Source organism: Gopherus evgoodei, chromosome 5 (genome assembly GCF_007399415.2).
Source record: "Gopherus evgoodei ecotype Sinaloan lineage chromosome 5, rGopEvg1_v1.p, whole genome shotgun sequence".
Taxonomy (NCBI): domain Eukaryota; kingdom Metazoa; phylum Chordata; order Testudines; family Testudinidae; genus Gopherus; species Gopherus evgoodei.
Window position 1 is genome coordinate 124311579 of NC_044326.1, and position 20696 is coordinate 124332274.

At 42.8% G+C, this 20696-nt stretch overlaps 1 protein-coding gene across 7 annotated transcripts in view; it reads left to right on the forward strand.

Annotated features, from left to right (window-relative positions):
• Window positions 1-5386: 5386 nt before the first annotated feature.
• The window catches only part of KLHL8 (kelch like family member 8), a 36188-nt gene continuing 20878 nt past the window's right edge, over window positions 5387-20696 (forward strand). For 4 of the 7 annotated variants that reach the window (XM_030564924.1, XM_030564928.1, XM_030564930.1 and 1 more), the window contains exons 1-2: window positions 5387-5542; window positions 17870-18190. In XM_030564924.1, coding sequence (XP_030420784.1) covers window positions 17990-18190 — 201 coding nt within the window. In that variant the 5' untranslated portion in view covers window positions 5387-5542; window positions 17870-17989. Of the gene's footprint in view, window positions 5543-5623; window positions 5644-17398; window positions 17419-17869; window positions 18191-20696 lie in introns of those variants that run through there. The other 3 variants (XM_030564925.1, XM_030564926.1, XM_030564929.1) reach the window with 3 other exon arrangements.

Genomic DNA, 20696 nt, shown 5'->3' on the forward strand with positions numbered 1-20696 from the left:
AGAAAAAAAGAGGCAAGAACAGTCCGTCTACTGTGCTATCCTGTAACATAAAATATAAAGTCTGAATTAAATGAAGAAAAGCAAGGAAATCCAAAGGTGAGGCTGATGCTTTGTTACAAACTAACACTTTTTTTTTGTACATTTAATTTTCAAAAACCTGGTGCCATATTTTTGTAGGATCATAGCAACCAGGGAGGGAAAAGACTTTTGCTTTATAATAAAGTCTATTCACCTGCAATAGTTGGATACAGTATGTAGACAGAGATGGTTATCAGATATTAAATTTATCACGGACTTAATGGTCATTGAGGATTAGAGTCTTTAATATGGTTGATGAAATGTGGTTTCAAAAGAGTGTTTTAAAAACCTGGACTATAAAAGTGTACACAGGTATGACTTAGGGTATGCACAGTACACTATTTTCCACTAAGTTTTGAATGATGTACTGAGGTATGGAATTCATATATACTGATGTGCAAGTGTGCATATACTTGGAGTGAAGCACATCATATCTGTGTTAATTTCAATGATTATGTATTCAGATAGAGCTATTATGTAGTTATTTGAGTGAGCAATAAATCCAATTTCTTGTACTGCTGCTGCTTATGTGGCCTTCCTTGCCTCTGCTTTAGTAACATCATCCTTCTCACTCTAACTGGCTTCCTGTTTTTTCCCCCCACATAAAATCTGAGCTCGGGGTTTTCACCATTAAGCCCCTACATAATTTTAGCCCCATCTACATTTCTGGTCTTCTTTCCTCTCTCTCTCTTACCCCCTATGTTCATGTCAATCCTTTTTTCTTATTGTTTCATAAATCTTTACTTGCCTCATGTCTTCTTTGTGATGCCCCACATGTTTCTTGTTCAGCAAGCACTTTATATTTCCTCCTTCTAATCTCATTTTAAAATCCATTTCTTCCCTGAATCCTTCTTGTATTGGCCTCACCAGCAATGACTCCATGCATACCTGCATCTGATCTGTTGTCCTATGTCCATTTTTTTTCTATGACAATTATAAGCTGTTAGGAGGAGAGACCATGTCTTCTGTTTTTTGACAGAAGACATGACTTACATACATGTACGACTTATATAAATAATAACTAAAACAACAACAGTAGGAAAGATTCCTGTGGACTTTAAGGGAAGTTGGATCAGGCCTTAGCAGCAATGAAGCCAAAACGTATACCCTCCTTTATCCCTTTCAGATTTTTGACAGATTGTTCCAGATACAGGCATCTTGGAGCAATGAATAATACCCTATTTCCTGCCCCAACTTTGTTCCCAGAGCAAAGACAGCACAGCCCTTCACAACTGTCCTGGAGGGATAAAGAGGGAGAGGCAGTTGCTTAAGTACCCCAGGCCTTGATTATTAACATTGTTAAAATAATTTCATAATGCATGTAATGTTAATAATGGGGTTTGCCATGTAGATTATGATAGCATCGAATGAATATTTAATCATGAAATACACCTATGAGAAAGAGGAGTTTCCACCCCACTTTGAACAGAGGATACGCACATTGGATATAGTGCAAACTTGTCCCTTTTCTGCAATTTGCCTTTGTTGTTAACTTATTCAACAATCAAACATAACATCAGTTTAAGCTTTCATCCTCACATTAGCTGTCCCTAAGGTTTCTCCCTGCAGGGCTGCTTCTGTCCCAGCCTCTAATTCCCTCTGGTCCAGACTTCAAAGAGAAACTGCTGAGCTTCAGTTCATCTGCAAATTTGACACCATCCGCTCAGGATTAAACAAAGACTGTGAATGGCTTGCCAATTACAGAACCAGTTTCTCCTCTCTTGGTTTTCACACCTCAACTGCTAGAACAGGGCCTCATCCTCCCTGATTGAACTGACCTCGTTATCTCTAGCTTGCTTGCTAGCACACATATATATATCTGCCCCTGGATATTTCCATTACATGCATCTGAGGAAGTGGGTATTCACCCACGAAAGCTCATGCTCCAAAACGTCTGTTAGTCTATAAGATGCCACAGGATTCTTTGCTGCTTTTACAATCCCCATAGGGGGTCCTAAATGGGGTGAACAGATGTCCCGATTTTATAGGGACAGTCCAGATATTTGTGACTTTTTCTTATATAGGCACCTATTGCCCCCTGCCCCTGTCACGATTTTTTACATTTGCAATCTGGTCATGCTAGTCCTAAATATCCACCATCCTTCTACAATATCATAATATGAAATCTGAGAAGTCCATTACCAGACAGCATAAAGACTAAACAACATGTGAGAGGAAGTTGTTGCATGCCCCCTGGAAGGACACCAGAGAGTTTTCTTCTAAAGCATTGATCTGTTTCAGTGGCTCAAACTAAATAGCCATAACAGAAATTCCAATAGAATACATTACAGTCTTCATCTGGTCTTTATGATCTCCACTGACTTTTGTTGGTTCCTACTGAAGTTCCAGTAGGAGTTCAGATGCCTGAATGATGAGAAAGGTGTAAATGTCTAGTGAGAAAGAGAAATACACTCAGGAATCAGTTACCCTGTAGTAGGGTATTCCTGCCTTTTAAGCCCAGAGGGGGCTAGATGACCCTGTGCCAGGAATATGGGCACAAATGAAGGCCTAGGAAGTGGCTGAAGCCAGAGCAAGAAGAGAGGAAGTAGCCCCAGGGAATTAGTGGTTCAGTGGATAAAACTCAGCCCACTGTCTTTTTAAGGGTTCAGGACCAGAAGCCCTGTGGTATAGGATAGGGCAAGGCTCCCCTCTTTCTCAGTCAGCCAGGACAAGCCCTCAGAAGGCAGGCAATATATATGCTGCCTTCTTCTTAGAATAGGGAGATGCTAGTAGTCAGAGGGAATCTATTTGCCTGCTGACCTACACAAAATAAAGGAGCAGAGTGTGAAAGAGGGACCAGCTGGAAGGAAACTGGCTGAGGCCTGCAGCTGGTAGGAATTGCAAGCCAGACCCAGTAGAAGGGCTCTCAACTCCTGATACAAGTAAGGAGAGAGAGAGCGGCTATTTGTATTCTAGTCCATCTCTGGGAGGAGTGCTGTGAATTCCTGAGCCAAGGAAAGAAACAGCTTTTATCCTACTCCTGCTCTTGGAGAGTCCTGTGAACTGCTGATGCAAAGGGGAAAAGGTTGATTGAGTTATAACCCAGCTCTGAGAGAAGGGCTGGAGAAGAAGGACTCCAGATCCTACTAGAGTATGGTTACCAAGCCTCCAGGATTGGCCTGGAGTCTCCCAGAATTGGCATCAATCTCCCAGTAACTATGAAAGCAATCTGGAAGATTTTAATAGGCTATTTTAAGAAAATATTATGTCATGGGGAATCTCCAAGAATAACTTCACTCAGAGCTGGCAATCCTATAAGAGAGGGAATTATTTTAATTGTGACCTAGCTCTGGGGGGCAGGCTGTAGACTTGTATTCCAGAGTTATTGCTCAGCAGGGACCCAAACTTCCATGCTGATGCCTAAAGACTTTGGATCAAGAAGTTTGAAGAAGAAGGAAACTGAGGCAGAGTACCTGCAAAACTACCTTGGGGCTTAAGGCAGTGCACTGGAATCAGTCTTAAGAACTAACAGAACAATAGATCTGTTGTTTGCTGAGTTCCAAAATTTTGTTGCCAGCAGGGCTGGATTAACTCTCCTGTGGGCCCGCACCTATTAGATTTTGTGGGGCCCCTGTATACAAGTCTTTTTCCTAATTTAAAACAAAATGATCACAATTATGGCATCGAGGCGATTCATCCTATACTAAACTTGCCTTTTTATTAACATAAAGCCGTTCTGTGGTTACAGTCTTAAAATGTAGAATATAGTTAATTCAAAATGGCCTACTTCTTACCTTAGAACAGCTGTTATATTAATTTATTTCTGGGAAGGAGTTTGGGTGCAGGAGGGGGTTCTAGGCTGGGGCAGAATGTTGGGGTGCCGGGGAGGGTTAAAGGCTCTGGAAGCAAGTTTGGTACAGGAGGGGATTCTGACCTGGGGCATGGGGTTGGGGTGCAGGTGTGTGTGTGTGGTGTAAGCTCCAGTGGGGAGGTGCTTACCACAGGTGACAAAGTGTCCTTTCTCTCACCTATATATTAACAGATTCAACATCTTAGATCAACAGTCCACTAATGTGTGAGAGTTCAAATGCTATGTCACATATGCAGCTCTGAGCTTCCCCTCCAAACACATCCTCTAACAAAACCACAGAAAGCAGACTTGAGGTTTCTGGCCTTATGTAACTTGATGTTCCACAATCTAGTCACACAAAACCTGTATTTCTTTGCTGCATGTGAAAGCTAGGGAGATTGAACAGAGCCTTTTCAGAGCTCACAAGCTGAGACTGTCTACCTTGGTCAACATAACTAATTCATAAGCATCACAGTTGTTCTCAGAAACCTTTGGAAAAAGAGGGTTTTACCCTATCCTTTAGTGTAGTGCATTTTCTGCTGGATACCTGTAATTTATTTCTGAGTACATAAGGGGTTTCCCCTTGGGATTTTACTGTGGGATAATTTCTATATTTCTCCTCCCCTGTTGTTGCACTTCCAGGTAATTAGGTGGGGCTCTAGATACATTAATAAAAGAAAAAGAGCTAGAGTTGCCAGGTGACTGGTTTTTGATGGGAAGGCCCAGTCGAAAGGGACCCTGGTGGCTCCGATCTCGTCGGTGACACAGCGGGGGCTCAGTGCTAAGGCAGACTCCCTGCCTGCCCTAGCTCCGTATGGCTCACGGAAGCGACCACACGTCCCTGCAGCGCCTAGATGCATGGGCACCCAGGGAGGCTCTGCGCGCTCTCCCTACCCTGAGTGCCGAGTCTGCAGCTCCCATTGGCCGGGACATGTGACCAATAGGAGCTGCGGTGGCGGCGCCTGAACCTGCTGCTATTAAAGTTACAGGAAAACTATTAAAATGGCTTAACTGAAACAGGGTCAGCAGCACCCTAGTTTTTGTGTGCGTCTTTTAAACATAGTCGGGCCAACTTTTCAAAGGTGCAATTCCTGGCTGATGCATAGGCAAAGATGCACACTCAGGTGGTTGTGGTTATTAAGCAGGCAGGTGTTGTGCAGGTGAGGGTATGCAAAAGAGCTGGCCCGTGGACGGCTTGCAGCCTGAGGACGTTTGGAGAGATGGAAAACCCCTGGCACAGAAGCAGCTGGGCCATGTAGCTTTCCTCACCTCGCCCGTAAGTTGTCAGGAGAGACCTAGAACCATAGTCTCAGGGGTCCCTGCAAAAAAGCTCTAATCCTCTAACCCCCCCCCCCCCAATGGCAGATTGGCGCATACACAGGAGCCGTACCCCTGTACTATGCGCCCCCAACCACCTCGCGCCTCGGTGGAACTGCCTATGCGTACCAACCACCCCGTTACAATTACGCATGCGCCAGATAGCTCCCGCACCCCCCAACCCCTCCAACGCTGGAGTTGTGATGCGCACGCACAATTTTGCCCTTCCCCGCCCTCCGTTCTAGGGCGGTAGGGCGCCTGCCCGGAAGGCTGCGGCGCGAGACTCCGTTGCTGCCGGCTTTGGGCTTTGCTGCCCGTGCAGTTGCATCGGCACTGAGAGCGCAGCGCGCGCGTGAGGTAACTGCCGGGCGCAATGGCCCCCCCCCCCGTAGGTGCGCCCCTGGGCTCGCGAGCGGCGGGATAGGGGATGAAGGGGCGGGGTTTGCCGAGGGGACAAGGTGAGCGAGGGGTTAGAGAGGAACCGGTGGAGAACTCCGGGGGCGTAGTGGCGTGAGGGGATCAGGAGGTGGCTGGTGAGGGGCTGGGTGAGGGGACCGGGGTTTGTGGGGAGGGCGGGAGGTGGCTGTCGGAGGTTGTGCATCTTCGTAAAATTCTTTTCTTACGCAGCTGCAGGTTCCGCACGTGTCTCTTGTGACATAGCAAACCCCACATTTTGACATGAAGGGGGGTTAATACGTTATTTTCATGCATGATAACATTTAGCACTTTCCAGGACTTCACATGTTCCACTTTATCACTCAATTTGAGTGTTGAAAGTATTTATCTAGTCAACTCATTTATCATAAACATGAAACAACTTCCTCTTTCTGGAAAGAATCTGGCTGTAATGCAAAAACTGTGGTAATAAAATACTATAGTAATGTAACATGTTATGACTGCGCTAATTAGAGCTGAACTGCTGGCCTCAAATTGCTGCTGCCCCTTGGATACAGGGCTAAATACCCCTGCTAGCAGCCAGACCAAGATCCAGGGCACAATTTTTCTAAGTGCCGTAAAGGCACATAGAGAGTCTACCCTGAAGAGTTTACAAGCCAAGTAGGATCTCAAGTATTAAAGAAAAAGTGCTTTCCTTTCCCCTCTCACTTGTGGAAATAAACATTAAGAAGTTGTAGAAGCATTTCATTTTGTGTGTGGGGTGGGGGGATGTGTGTAATTTAGCACGGAAAAGCTTAATCAGAAATAATACAAACTTTTCTTTCCACATGTTTAAGTTAGTAGTCATTTTTATATGTTTGAGTATTCAATTCCACTGTCCTGATCTGGTTCCTGTGAACACTGTCTACTGCTTCCCTAGTCAACAGTTTTTATACAGTATAGACGCTCCCCAGGTTATGCAAACTCGCACTTATGGGAAAAGTTCCATAAACTAGAAATAGGAGTGTATGGTGTTGTTGTTTTTTTTTTTTTACGTAATGGTCGGGTATACGTTTCCGACTTATGCAAAATTCGAGTTACGCAAGGCATTCCAGAATGAAACGCTTGTGTAAGTCGGGGAGCGTCTGTATAGCAGGTGTGACCGTTCATGGTTATGAAGAGAGACAGTGTCTAATGTAGCTAGGGCCAATTGCATGGTGGTCTTGGAATATGAAGACAAAGTTCTAATTAGATTCTGGATTTAACATGGAGACAGTGCAGGGCATGCAGCACAGAGGTGATGTACCTATAGTGATCTATATTAATCAGCATTCTGTATTGGCTAAAGCTTTCTTGGAAGTATGTTGCATTCTTAGATCTGAGTTGTAGTAATTGAGCATTAGTCATGATTGCATGGATTATTGTGTCTAAATCTAACAGGATGGTGTGCAGTTTTCTAGCTCACTGAAGTTAGAATAACAGGTCTAATCACTCAGAAGCATAACAGAATCCCTACATACCAAAACTAATGTCTCCAGCCAATAATTCAAATCAGTACAAAATACCCCTTCACATCCATAATCTCAGCTCTCCCCAGAAGCCCTACTAATTAGATGGTGTTATTCCCAATGATAATTCTTCACAGCAAGAGATAAGTCTGGAGTTGAATGGAACACTTCATCCTAGTTGTCTCACTGCCTCCCTTACTACATGTAGGTGTTTGAATATTGTAGAGAACATGATTGTTCATCTTCTTCCAGAATCCAAAAAGGTTCAAACATGAGTCTCTGGGTCCAGTCTAAGAGGAAGAATTTGAGTTGTTTCAGATTATTTCCATTCATCACTGCAAGCTCTTTGAGAGGCAAGAGAATTTGATGATTGTTGGTATCAAATGCAGAGAGGTCCAAGAAGATGAGACTGGATGGCCTGATCTTGACAGTGGACTGGAAGAGGTTACTGGCTAGAGCACACAGTGCCCTTTCTGTACCATGCCTTGACAGAGATCCAGGATGCATTGGGAATCAGTTTTTGTTTTCTCAGTTAGCTGGCGTATAAAGGGAACTTTAATTTTAGATACTCACCGTTGTCAAGTGATAGTTTCTTTAATAATAGTCAGACTATTGTGCATGTGTTTGTGCGTGTGCCATAGGTAGGGCCCTACCAAATTCACAGCCATGAAAAATGCATCATGGACTGTGAAATCTGTTTTTTATGTGCTTTTACTCTATACTATACAGATTTTATGGGGGAGACCAGTGTTTCTCAAATTCGGAGTCCTGACCCAAAAGGGAGTTGTGGGGGTGGAGTTCACAAGGGGGTTCTTTTAGGGGGGTCACGGTACAGGTATTGCCACCTTTACTTCTGTGCTGCCTTCAGAGCTGGGTGGCCAGTGAGTGGCGGCTGTTGGCCAGAGAGTGGCAGCTCTGAAGGCAGCGCTGTGCCAGCAGCAGCACAGAAGTAACGGTGGCTGCCCTCAGAGCTGGGCACCTGGCCAACAGCCGCCACTCTCTGGCCACCCAGCTCTGAAGGCAGTACAGAAGTAAGGATGGCAATACTACAGCCCCCCCCCAATAACCTTACAACCCCCACCCCCCGCCCCAACTCCCTTTTGGATCAGGACCCCTGCAATTACAACACTGTGAAGTTTCGGCTTTAAATAGCTGAAATTATGAAGTTTATTATTTTAAAAATCCTGTGACCATGAAATTGACCAGAACGGACCATGAATCTGGTAGGGTCCTAGCCATAGGATGGGAGGCAAGATTCTCTGAAAGACGACATTTTCAGCTCTCCTCCCTCTTTTGTAGGGACCTTAGATTATCTGAACCTTTACCAGCCAGGAAAGTAAATGCTGGCAGCAGCCCCAATTGCTGTTTGTCCTTAGATTGCTATTTTGTGAATGGCTTGAATTTTTGGAAGGCGGGATTTTCTAATTCTGTGCTCAGTTTGACTTTCCTGGTGTCCATGAGACTGTCCTCAATATTTGTGATCTCAGAAATAAATTACTTATTTTAACCTACAGATATGAAAGACGTGTCTACAGCTGTAGGGGCTCTGATTATGTATGATAAAAATCCAAACAGAATTAGCTACCTAGAAGCTTAAGTGAATACTGGTACACTGGGGATTCTTACTGACTTGTTAGCTAATGAAATATTCTATCACAATCATATCCTTAGTCCTTCTCCAAAGCCCTAGCAAATAGATGATAGAAGTAATTCCTTACAGCAAGAAAGGTTCTGAGGTTGGGTGGAAGTTGTCTGTATTTATGAAGAGGTTTTGTCATAAACAGAGTGTTAAGGGTTAATGTCTCTTATACCTGTAAAGGGTTACAAGCAGGAAACTGGACTCCTGACCAGAAGACCAATCAGAAGACAAGTTACTTTTAAATTCGGGTGGAGGGAAGTTTGGGTGTGAGTTCTTTGTTCTTTGTTCTTCTCTCGGAGGATCTGAGAGAGACCAGAGATTACTGCAGGCTATCTTAAGTTTCTTTTCATATAGTAAGTAAAACAGGCGGTTTAGGCTTTTTAATTGTTTTACACTATTTGCATTTGTGGATCTGGCTGGTTAGCTTTTATATGTGTAGTTGCTGGGAATATTTTGATTTGTATTGGTACTGGTGGGAAAGTCTCTTTCTGATGTCTGTAAGGTATAACACCCTGTAATATTTACATCTTGAAGTTACAGAGATAATTCTTTATTTTTTCCTTTCTTTTATTAAAAGATTTCTTTTTAGAGAACCTGATTGATTGATTTTTTTTTTGTTTCCCTTGTTGTTATCCCAGGGGATTGGGATAACTCACTTGGACGGGTGGGGGAGACGGGAGGAGGGAGTGATAAAATCTCTCTCTGTTTTCCTTGAATCTGTTTGCCTCTTTGTGAAAGGGAAGGGAGATGCTTCCCTGTATGGTGATTTAAGAGGTTAGATCAGTATTTCAGGATAGCCCAGGGAGGGAAGTTCTGGGAGGGGGAAAGGTGGGGGAATGGTTTATTTCTCCTTGTTTTAAGAACCCAAGGGATCTGGGTTCTTGGGGTCCCCAGGGAAGGTTGGGGAGGTCAGAGTGCCCCAAAACACTATATTTTTGGGTGGTGGCAGCCTATCAGATCTAAGCTGGTAATTAAGCTTAGGGAAATTCATGCTAGTATCTCATTCCTGGAGTCTAAGGTTCAGATTTGAGAAAGAATGCTATGACAGGTTTTATGGCTGAAAAACTTTTGCAGGCATGTCTTTATAGCCCCTAAGCCAGGGTAAAGAAGTAGGTTCCTTTTGATGCCTCCACAGTTGTGGCTCAGGATTGAAAAAATTCCTTTTGGAAAAATGAGTCTGTTTCTGACCATGCTTTCCACTACAGATACACAGATTTTCTTGTTCTTCCTTCCGTTCTTGCTTTTTTTGCCAGCAGTTGTCCAAGAACCAAGATATTTGTGTGGGCAGTGGCCTGAGAGAAGGTGTTTGTTTGCAATAGTCATCTGCGTTTCATTGTATAAAGAGATTAAATGTCCTTGGGTCATGCCAAATATATGGACACTTTTTTCTTTTACATTCTTATTAACTATAATGCACAAAACGGTATTTCACAAATTCTGTTACATACACAGCTTCTTTTATATTAACTGCACCCTAGCTTGTTTTCATGTTGAGGAGTCTTAATCTGTATTCTGCAAGAAAGTAAAGTGCTTCTCTTCTGTATATTTATTGTGAAAAGATTTAGTTGATTAATTCAGTGAGATGCTTAATTATTGTTTTGTTTAACTGCATGGGTTTCTTTATATAAATCAAGCCACAAAATCTAATACTTCTGGGGCTGCTAGAATGACAGTTCTTTTCTCAGAAAATTTTTCTCAGAAATTCACTTATTTCAAGCTCAGAATCAAGCAAAAAAAAATTATTAAAATATACATTTCATGTTTTCTTTATGTATAAATAATCTATATCACTTGCTCTGTCCCCCTTTGCATTCCCAATTAGCATGGTAACCCTGAGCAGTTTTGCGTGGGGCTTGTGTAAATTGGTTAACTATTAATCTAATTTAGTAAAGAAGAGTTTTGAGGTTTACATTAACTTATTTTTGTATAAGGTATACTTACTCTTTTTTCGCTCCTGACCTAGCTGTAATCAGAGGATGAACAGTGAACAGTTGCTTCTGCAGCTGCTTCTTGGTTGCAATTGAACTAGATAGCTGCATTCCCCTCCTCTTCCTTAATTTTCCCAGGACATGTATACACTGCAAACTAAAATTGACATTTGTTAGGTCAACTTAGAGCCACCACAAGAATTACTGCAGTAGTTCATGTCCACGTTGCTCTCCTGGTGTCATTGGTGTGTGTCCTCACCAGAAGTGTTTCCACCAACTTAAGAGGGGCAGTATAAGGGATTGAGAGCCCAGGCTCTCAGCAGTGCGCAGTTCCCCTCTGGGAGCCCAGGCAGCTGCCCCCCTGGCAGGGAACCTCAATGCAGCCTTGGCAGGGAGCCCAGGGGTGACGGGGAGCCAGGGCCCCTGGACAGTCGAGCTCTGAGCTGGGAGCACAGGCAGCAGTCCAGCTGGGGACCAGAAGCCCAGGAGACAACTGGACTCTAGCTGGAGCCTCCCCAAAGTGACAGCCAGAGCTGTGAGCAGTTTTGTCATGTTGGAGCCATGAAATTGACAAGAATAACAGCCAACAGCCCATGTTAGTAACCCACAGTGTCTACAGGGACACTGCATCGCTCTAACTACACAGACATAAGCCCTATGCCTCTTGTGGAAATGGAGTTATGTCAGTGTAGTAGTGCACTTATGTCCGGGGGAGCAAGGCTGTAGTGTGTACTCAGACATAATTAGGTCTTGTGCCTTATGTTGACCTAACTTTATAGTGTAGAGTCTCTGTCCATCCTTTGGTTCAGCAAACAATCCAAGCCATGTCTCCTTTTATTTTTTAATTTTAAGATTTCTTGCTAGATCAAGGGACAGTAGTTGAGTTGTTTATAATTAGTTAGCGCTGCTGTGAATATTTACACTACAGAAACTGTCCCGAGTGTGTGTTTCTATTTCCCTGAGCATAATTTTTTGTCAGGCTGATTAATTTAAAGCTTATTAAATGTTCATGTTTAATTAAATTTGAAGTGGTTTAACTGAAATGGGTAGTGCAATACCAGCTGAATACTGACTTTGAAGTGTATCTATTCTCTGAACCGGTGCAATTCTAAATATAGGATACTTGTTCTAAGGCTGTACAGAGTTGATTTTCGAGGAAGGGAAGGTGGTGCATCTGAGGAGATCTGGCCCATTATCCTGAATATATTTATAAGCCTGATGTCAGAAGACAAAATTTCTTCTCGATAAGTATGTTGGTGGGGATGGGGTAACTTTCTTTCCTTGTCTTTGTCAGTTTGTTTTTAATTAAAAATTTTCTACCCAATCTATTATGAATATATTGAGATTGGGTTAGAAAACTTTTAATTACTGAGCTCTGAAAGTTCATTGCTATTTCTTTACTGTTAAAATTGCTTTCTCTTCTGTAAGGATTTTGAATGTCTCATGAGCAGACAGGTCCTCAATAGCTGTAGCTAGGTGGTGGTCAGTGCACATACTGGAATACTTGGTGTGTATTATGTTGACTTGGCCACTTTTAAAGATGAATGAGTTGCTTTTGACTTTATCTGTAAAATCCTCTGCACAGCACGTTCCGTCTGCCAACCTAAACATTCAAGGTGACCCGCTTAGTAAATGAAATGTGGAAACCAATATATTAATAAACTTGAATAACGTTAAAAAAAAATCTAATTATTACTACTTATATTCTGTGCCTGAGAGACACTATGCATTAGAGACTAATCTGGTCTGCGAAGACTATATACAATTTATTAGAATCTGATAACTAATTTATAGCCATAATTCTACTTCAAAGTTCCAACTTAAGAAGTGTAGAGTCATTTTGCAGTTCAGAAAATTATACTGATTAAAATAGGCAGGCCCTTTAGGGCTTCAGTGCCAAATATCCTGTGACTAGAATTTTGTTAAAATTCAATTCCATTCAGTACACAATATCTATAAAGTGAATACTAAGAGTTTGCAGTCAAACCCTTAAAGTCAGGAAATACTGGGTTAAGGTTTCACTTGGAACCTTAATTCTGTTCCTCTGTGCTTATGCATTACAATCTAACTACATATTTCTAACACCCCATATCATAATCCTTTTTTCCCTGGCACATATAGCACTTTATATTTCTTTTCCTCTTGTTTAGTTATGCTAATTTTATTGTTCTAGTGGTCCAGCATCTCTCTGTTGGCACTCTGTTGGTTTTTTTTGAAGTATAACAGTTGCACTTTAAGTTTTTTCTCCTTTAGAAACTTTCAAAACTTTGTCTGCTTGTGAGAGAGTCCCTCAGACAGTTAAAATGGAAAATACAATTGAAGCCAATGTTATTTCTCAGAACAGAAGACACGTGAGTCTCTAATTAGTAAAAGACACAGATCTCTTTTAATGGTAACTTAATAAAGAGAAGTGCGTGTGTTGTGGTTTTAGCTTGTAATTTACCCCAGTAGATAACTTTTTTTTGTTTTAAAGAAATTCTACTTAGCAGGTACAAAAGCAGGGCTTCTGTAATTAGAAGGTAGTTGACTTTGTTGTACTTGACTGAATTATTTCACTAAGGGAAAGGAAGAAGCTGTAGGGAAATACATCACTCTATAGTTAACTCATGCTATTGGATCAGTTTCTGATATCCGCAGTGAAGCCTTGACAGAATCGCTTGACCTATCTTCTATGAACTTAGCTAGTTCTGTTTTGAACGCTGTTATAGTCTTGGCCTTCACAACATCCTCTGGCAATGAGTTCCACAGGTTGACTGTGCGTTGTGTGACGAAATACTTCCTTTTGTTTGTTTTTAAACCTGCTGCCTATTAATTTCATTTGGTGACCCCTAGTTCTTGTGTTATGAGAAGGAGTAAATAACACTTCCTTATTTACTTTCTCCACACCAGTCTTGTGTTCATTGATACTCTGTGTCCAAAATAAACTGCTTCTGAACTGACAGTAAGCTTTTTTTTTTTTCAAGAACTAAATACATTTTTCAAGAACTAAATACTAGCAAGGCCATTTTCAAGAGTACCATCTGATAAATCCCATATTACAACTTCTACAGCACCGCAATGAGGAGAAATTATAGGACTGATTTGCAAAAGCCTCAGCCACTTCAGAAGTGCCAGGAGTATCAGCTGCTCCCTACCAAGATTCCAAAATTTTCAGCTTTCCTGTGACAACTATAATGCAGTTATGCAGTAAGACTGTAATGGGTGCACTCATCTCTCGTGAGCGCTCCCCTTGGCCAAGTGTGTGTGCCTATACTCACTCCCTCTGTGGTGTGTCTTTGGTGACTCAGCCCTCTGGCTGAGTCACACACAGTCCGTCTGTGTGATGAAGGCAAAGCAAAACCCTTTCCAGGGTATAGGTCCAACAGGGGTTTCTCTCCGTAACATCTCCCACAAGTTGTTCCTGCTCCAGGATAGAGCAGTGCCCCAGGGTTCCCTCCCTGGTGACAGAGTCTTTCCCTCTTAGAGCCTTTCTGGCCGGAGCTCTCCAGATGGGCTGCTGCAAGTTTAGTTCCCCCCTCTGAAGTGCCTCAGTGTCCAGGCCACTTCCCCCAGTGGCTAATGGGGCTGGGGAGAACCTGGGCCCACCCACTATTCTGGGTCCCAGCCCAAGGACTCTGTAGATAGCAGCTTTCCGCTGTGTTCCTTTATCAAAGTCACACTGCTGCTCTAATTCCCTGGGCTACTTCCCCATGGTCTAGTGCTGTCTTCACACTTATCTCAGGGGCTTGTCCTGATGGAGTCCCCGCAACCAGCTCAGGGGTCCTCTTCACTCTCCCCAGCCTCTGGTAGTACTGCCTCATCTGAGGTCCTGCAGCTCCCTCAGCTAGCCACGTACCATCCACACTCCTCCAGCTCTAGCAAGGAACTGGAACTTGAGCCCTGCAGCCCTTCTTATACTGACCTGCTGGGCCCTGGTTGGCTGTGTCCCACACAGCCACTTTAGGCAGCTTGGAGTACCCTCTCCACTGCCCTTTTGTGGGGCGGGGTGTGGCAGGGCCTGACTATGAATTTTGTGTCCTGATGGTGGGGGCAGATGGGCACATGGATCCCATCAATTGCCCCCAAACAGTTTGGCAACCCCATGCATGCAAAAGCCATCAATAACGTCCTGATCATTTGTAACCTAGTTCAACAGTACCTTTTCCATGGCATGATACACCTGCATGGCCCAAACGGTCGATCTCCCCACACTGGATTGGTTCACTATGGACCAGCAGCATTTGGGGAGGTGGCCAGCTTCCAGATGGCAATTGCAACCCGCTTGTCCACAGGTTTTTGGGGCACTGCACATAGTTACACTGATGCGGTAGCTCCTGGGTTAGTTCAGCACATATCTCAAAAGGTTGCTTTCCGCATCATGATATTCTCCTATCACTGCTGGTCATTCCATGTCTGCACAACAGTCCTTTCCTGCCAATCAACACTGTTTTTCTGAACTCAGAATGCTGTGAAGCTGTTCTAGGAACCAGTCCTCTATCAGCTGCTCAGTGTCTTCCTGTTCTTCTTTGTGTCTTGGTTCCAGTGCCACTGAAAATCCTCCTGGTGCTGGAGGAGCTGCTGCTGCTGCCACATCATCTGCTTGGTGGTGCAGAAGGTGAAGTCCCAAGCCAAACTAATCCAGCTTTGAATGCTGAAATATAGCCCAAGCAGCCTCTGAGTATTTGAGGTTCCTAGTATAGCAGCACTGAGCATTGTTGCATCTGTGCTGGTTGACAGCAATTCAAAAATGGTGCTAGCTCACCCAATCAAGGGGGTCCAGTTCCCTGCTTGTAACCCTTTACAGGTACAAGAGACATTAACCCTTAACAATCTGTGTATGACAGAGGGAGTGAGAGAAGGTGTATTAATTTGAGTTAAAATCCTAGGGCTTATCTATACACACGTGCTGCGGCAGCACCTCTGTAGTACTTCAGTGAAGATGCTACCCCACTGGGCGGGGTTCTCCCATTGGCATAGATCAGGGGGCTCATGCAGCCCGCAAGGTTATTTTATGTGAGCTTCTTGCACCCCCTAACCCCCTGCTCTTCCCCAGTGTTTACCTAGAGCGGCTCCACCCAACGTGCACCAGGGGCAGGCTCCCTGCCTGCCTACCCTGCCCTGCCCTGCACCACTCCGGGAAGCAACCGGAACCTGGGGGAGGAGAGCCGTCCGCAGCAGCTCCCATTGGCCGTGGTTCCCCGTTCCCGGCCAATGGAAGATGCTGGGTGTGGTGCCTGAAGCAACAGCAACACACACACCCATGTTCCCCATCTCCCCCGAGAAGCGCAGGGACAGGGCAGGCAGGCAGGGAGCCTGCCCTGCATCTGGTGCATGCCGGGCCAGAGCCTGCCCCCCGAAACCCTCCTGCAGTCGAACCCCCTGCCCTGAGCCCCTTGCCGTACCCAGCATGCCAACCCCCTGCCACATCCCTCTTCCACCCCAACCACTGCCCTGAGCCCCTGCCGCACCCCAACCACTGCTCTGAGCCCCTGCCACACCCTTCTCCTCTCCTGACGCCACACCCCAACTCCCTGCCCTGAGCCCCTGCCACACCCCACACCCCTCCTGCACCCCATGGGGGCAGGGAGCAGGTGAAGTTGGGGTGGGGATTTCGGGGAAGGGGTTGGAATGGGGGCAGGGAAGGGGTGGGGCCTAATGGAAGGGGTGGAGTGGGGGCGGGGCCCAGGGTGGCATGGGGGAGGTGTCAGTAATGTGGCCCTCAAATGTTCTAGTCCTCATGTGGCCCTCGTGGTCATTTGAGTTTGAGACCCCTGGCATAGATAATCAACCTCTCTGAGAGGCAGTTGATGGGAAAATTCTCCTGTCAACCTAGTGCAGTTTACACTGGGATTTAGGTCGGTTTAACATTGTGAATTTTTCACACCCCTGAGCAATGTAGTTATACCAACCTAATTTCCTAGTGTAGACCAGGTTTTAATGTTTCATAGTAGACATAACAAGAAGTTTGATTTTTGGGTAGAATTTTCAAAACATTTAAATGACTTGGGAGCCCAGCCCCACGTCCCTTCTAAAAATGGAACTTAGGAACCTAAGTCACGTAGATGCTTCCGAGACTTCTAGCCCTCACCATTTCCCTTAACTGAGTTTTCATTCACAAATTGAAGTTGGTGCTAATATTGCTGATATATGTCAATTGTTATCCTCATGTACATACTTGAGAGTGACACAGAAGTTCAAAACATAAACACACTCCTTCCCCCTACCCCAACATACATTTTTTTTCATGATCCTGGATGAGATGTATTGACATCATATCTCAAATTTCTTTAGTTGTAAAGAACTACGTAAGCAATATTGGACACCCTCTCTAATTAAAAAGTTTCAGTGTGGGTCTGAATGAAAACACAGTCATCCTTGATGAAGCAGGAACTAAAAAAAGTTTTGTACAGCACCTTCATTTTAATGCCTCAAAGGTCAAGAAAAATGGATTTGGTAAGCTGAGGTTGCTAGATAAGAGCAGTAAATTGTTTCTTTCCTTTTATTTTCCACTTCACAGCTTCTAGGTACAAACAAATTTCTAAAATACTTTCAAATTAACAAATTTTATTTGTGAAAAATTGTTAAATACAGAATGTTTTTGATATTTTCATTACACTTAATTTTGACTAAACATACAAAACACATTTTCATATTGAAATATCTTACTAGGTTTAAATAAAGTCAAATCAATTTTCCCTAGAGAAGATATCCTGTGTTTTTTTAAAGATATTATCTGCACAGGATTCTGACTTGTGGGTCTGGTGCTTGCTGTGTGATGGTATCTTCAAAGGAACAGAATTACTGGTAAGAACTCTGAAAGTGCAAATTGGAGTGGCTGGGTCATTACATAAATTGAATCTATTTCCCTATGTTAAGTATCCTCATACCTTTTTGTCAACTGTCTGAAATGGGCCATCTTGATTATCACTACAAAAGTTTTTTTTTTCTCCTGCTGATAATAGCTCATCTTAATTAATTAGCCTCTTATAGTTGGTATGGCAACTTCTACCTTTTCAGGTTCTCTGTATGTATATATATCTTCTTACTGTATGTTCCATTCTATGCATCTGATAAAGTGGGCTGTAGCCCAGGAAAGCTTATGCTCAAATAAATTTGTTAGTCTCTAAGGTGCCACAAGTACTCCTGTTCTTTTTGCAGATACAGACTAACACAGCTGCTACTCTGAAACCTAACATTTGGAGAAGACTATCAGAAGAAAATGTTTAATCTGTTTTTGTTTTATCATTGCACATAGGAAGATGGCGATTCTGCTTGACTTTGGATGTTTGGCCTGAGTTCTGATGAAGCTGGATTTTTCTTGTTTTTCTAATGGGAAGTGTTTGAATATTCATGCTGTGAAAGAAGAAAACATCCAATGGCTTCAGAATCTATGACCCCAGAGTCAGCAAAACACTATCAGATAAAAGGGAAAAAGCAGCAGCAGCAGCAAGATAGATCTCTGAACAGTAATGGTGAAGAAGTCTTTGTATTTGAAGCAAATGAAGCTTGGAAGGATTTTCATAGCTCTCTTCTTCACTTCTATGAAGCTGGGGAACTCTGTGATGTTACATTGAAGGTGACAGAAAAAACAATTCACTCAATTTTCCCACTACTCACATCTGTTACGTTAATGGTTTGTGAAGCATGCTCTAAAATGTGATGCAGTTTTAATCATCTCTTGCAAATTATTACAATCCCTTTATTTTTGGGGTATTGTTTAAGGCTGCTTGTGATTCTGTGAACACTGCTGGCAACTCAGGAATTTCAGGCTGAGGTGCTGAAAATTTAAAAAAAAAACAACCACTTTATTCCAAGAATCCTAATATTCCTAATTTTCTCCTAAAGAACTAAACAAAACAAGTGACCTGTGAGAAATATGGGAATTTACTACACGGGTGTTAAGCAACATTATTCAGTCACTAGCTACTGTTGCATTGTATCCTTTATTCTTCATCTATACATCATCTATAACTATAAAGTTCTCTGTGATTAGGACCCCTTTTTATATAGCACAAAACAGCATTAAGTGCTTTAGATAAATATTAAGCGTGGTAGATTAAAAGAAATGGTGGGGTAGTTCCACTCCCTAGATAAGAGGCAATGCCCTAGTAAGAACCTCGGCCCCTATGCCACCCTCAGGTGCTCGGTTTTCTGTCTGGATCCTATTTTGGGGACTCCACATTTTCTATAAGCCTCTGCCTAATGGATATCTGATAAATTTGAAACTCTCTCCTTCTATCCACTTAACTGATGGAAGAGAGAAGATATAATTCATCCCCATCCAGAGCTTACTATGAAGAGGTGCAGAGGAAAGACATTTCGGCTGCTGTTCTACTCCCACACTCCATTTTGGGGGAAAAGGGATCTGAGTCTGTCCTCTTCTTAATTAATATATTCATTGTCTATTGCTGCTACTGATAGGAAAGCTAAGAACAGCAGCAGAACGAAAAGACACAAGTTTTGACAGTACTTTCATTGAGTTCTCCAAAGAGTTTACAATCTAAAACAAGGGTAGACAAACTATGGCACACGTGCCAAAGGCTGCACGCAAGCTGATTTTCAGTGGCACTCACACTGCCCGGGTCCTGGCCACCGGTCCAGGGGGCTCTGCATTTTAATTTAATCCTAAATTAAGCTGCTTAAACGTTTTAAAAACCTTATTGAGTTTACACACAATAGTTTACTTATATATTATAGACTTATAGAAAGAGACCTTCTAAAAATGTTAAAATGTATTACTGGCATGCAAAACTTTAAATTAGAGTGACTAAATGAAGACTCGGCAAACCACTTCTGAAAGGTTGCCGAGCCCTGAACTAAGACATTCTCCTATCCTCAGGATGCTGCCATATGAACAACTCATTGGTGGAAGGCGGGATAGTGGCAGATACATACCAACCCTAACTCTCTCTCCATTTTTAATTCTGCTATCTGAACACCTCCTTCTGGAATAATCTCATTGTTCCTTCCCAATTACCCATCCCCATGTCTCTTTCCTGTCCCCTTTTCTCTTCCCCCTCACCCATCTGCATATTGTAAATGTTGTTTAAAATGTCATATGCTTACCTCATTATACATTTGTTATCCAATTTTTTGATAGCTTACACATCTACAAAAATGTGATTTTGAATTGTATTTTATTGCACTGGATTGAGTCAGTTAAAAAAAAAAATCCGAACAGTTAGCTTGTATCATTTAAGTAGGAGTTTATTTTTAATCACAAGCCAGCTCACCTTAACTGATCTGCAGTAAAGTCATAATCATGTTGGATATCAGTCTATTAAGAAACTGTTTGATATTACAAATTGAGCCATCTATCTTCAGTGTAGATTCAAGAATAACTAAAGCTGTGAGGAAGTCCTGTTGAAATGCAAATAATTAGCCAACTTTGCTAGAACAAGTATTTAAAACAATCATATTACAAGTAATTGATATTTGAAATACTGAATTTGGAAGCCTTTTTTGCCCCAAGATAAATTCCTTAAAAATATCACTCCGTCTGAAAATCAAGTTGCTATTAAGGTTGCAACTTTGTAGCTATTAAGATCACTAACTGACAAAGGATTAAAGAAAAAAACTCTTTAATTTGTTTACTTTATGCATTTGATAGCACTTCCTGTATAATCTGTTTCCCCCTGAATGGTGTTGGGGCATGCCTTTTTCCAGGCTCTGTAAGACGGTGTTATAGTTAAGACCTGCAGCTGCAGTTACCCACCAGTAGGCAGATGTGTGCACCGAGAAGGAAGGGAAAGAAAGGTTGGGCCTTTATAGTTAATGTTGTTTTCAGGTCTGCCCAAAGACTAGCTGGAGAGAAGAAAAAAGCCTTTTTTCCTCCAAATTTAAGTTGCCAATTACCCTTTAAAGATGTGCTCAGAGAATTATCTCACTTTAATCTTACAGTTCCACATGTTTCTTCCATAATGAGATTTCAAGAACAGAGGTAGACTTTTTCCTTTAAGGAAAATGTCCTTGGATTTCTCTTTAGCAGAAGGCCTGGGAATATATTAGGCAGAGGACCACTTATGATGATTTTGAAGTTTGTGCTGTGCTGTGACTCACTGGTGCATAGTTCTTGCACTGAT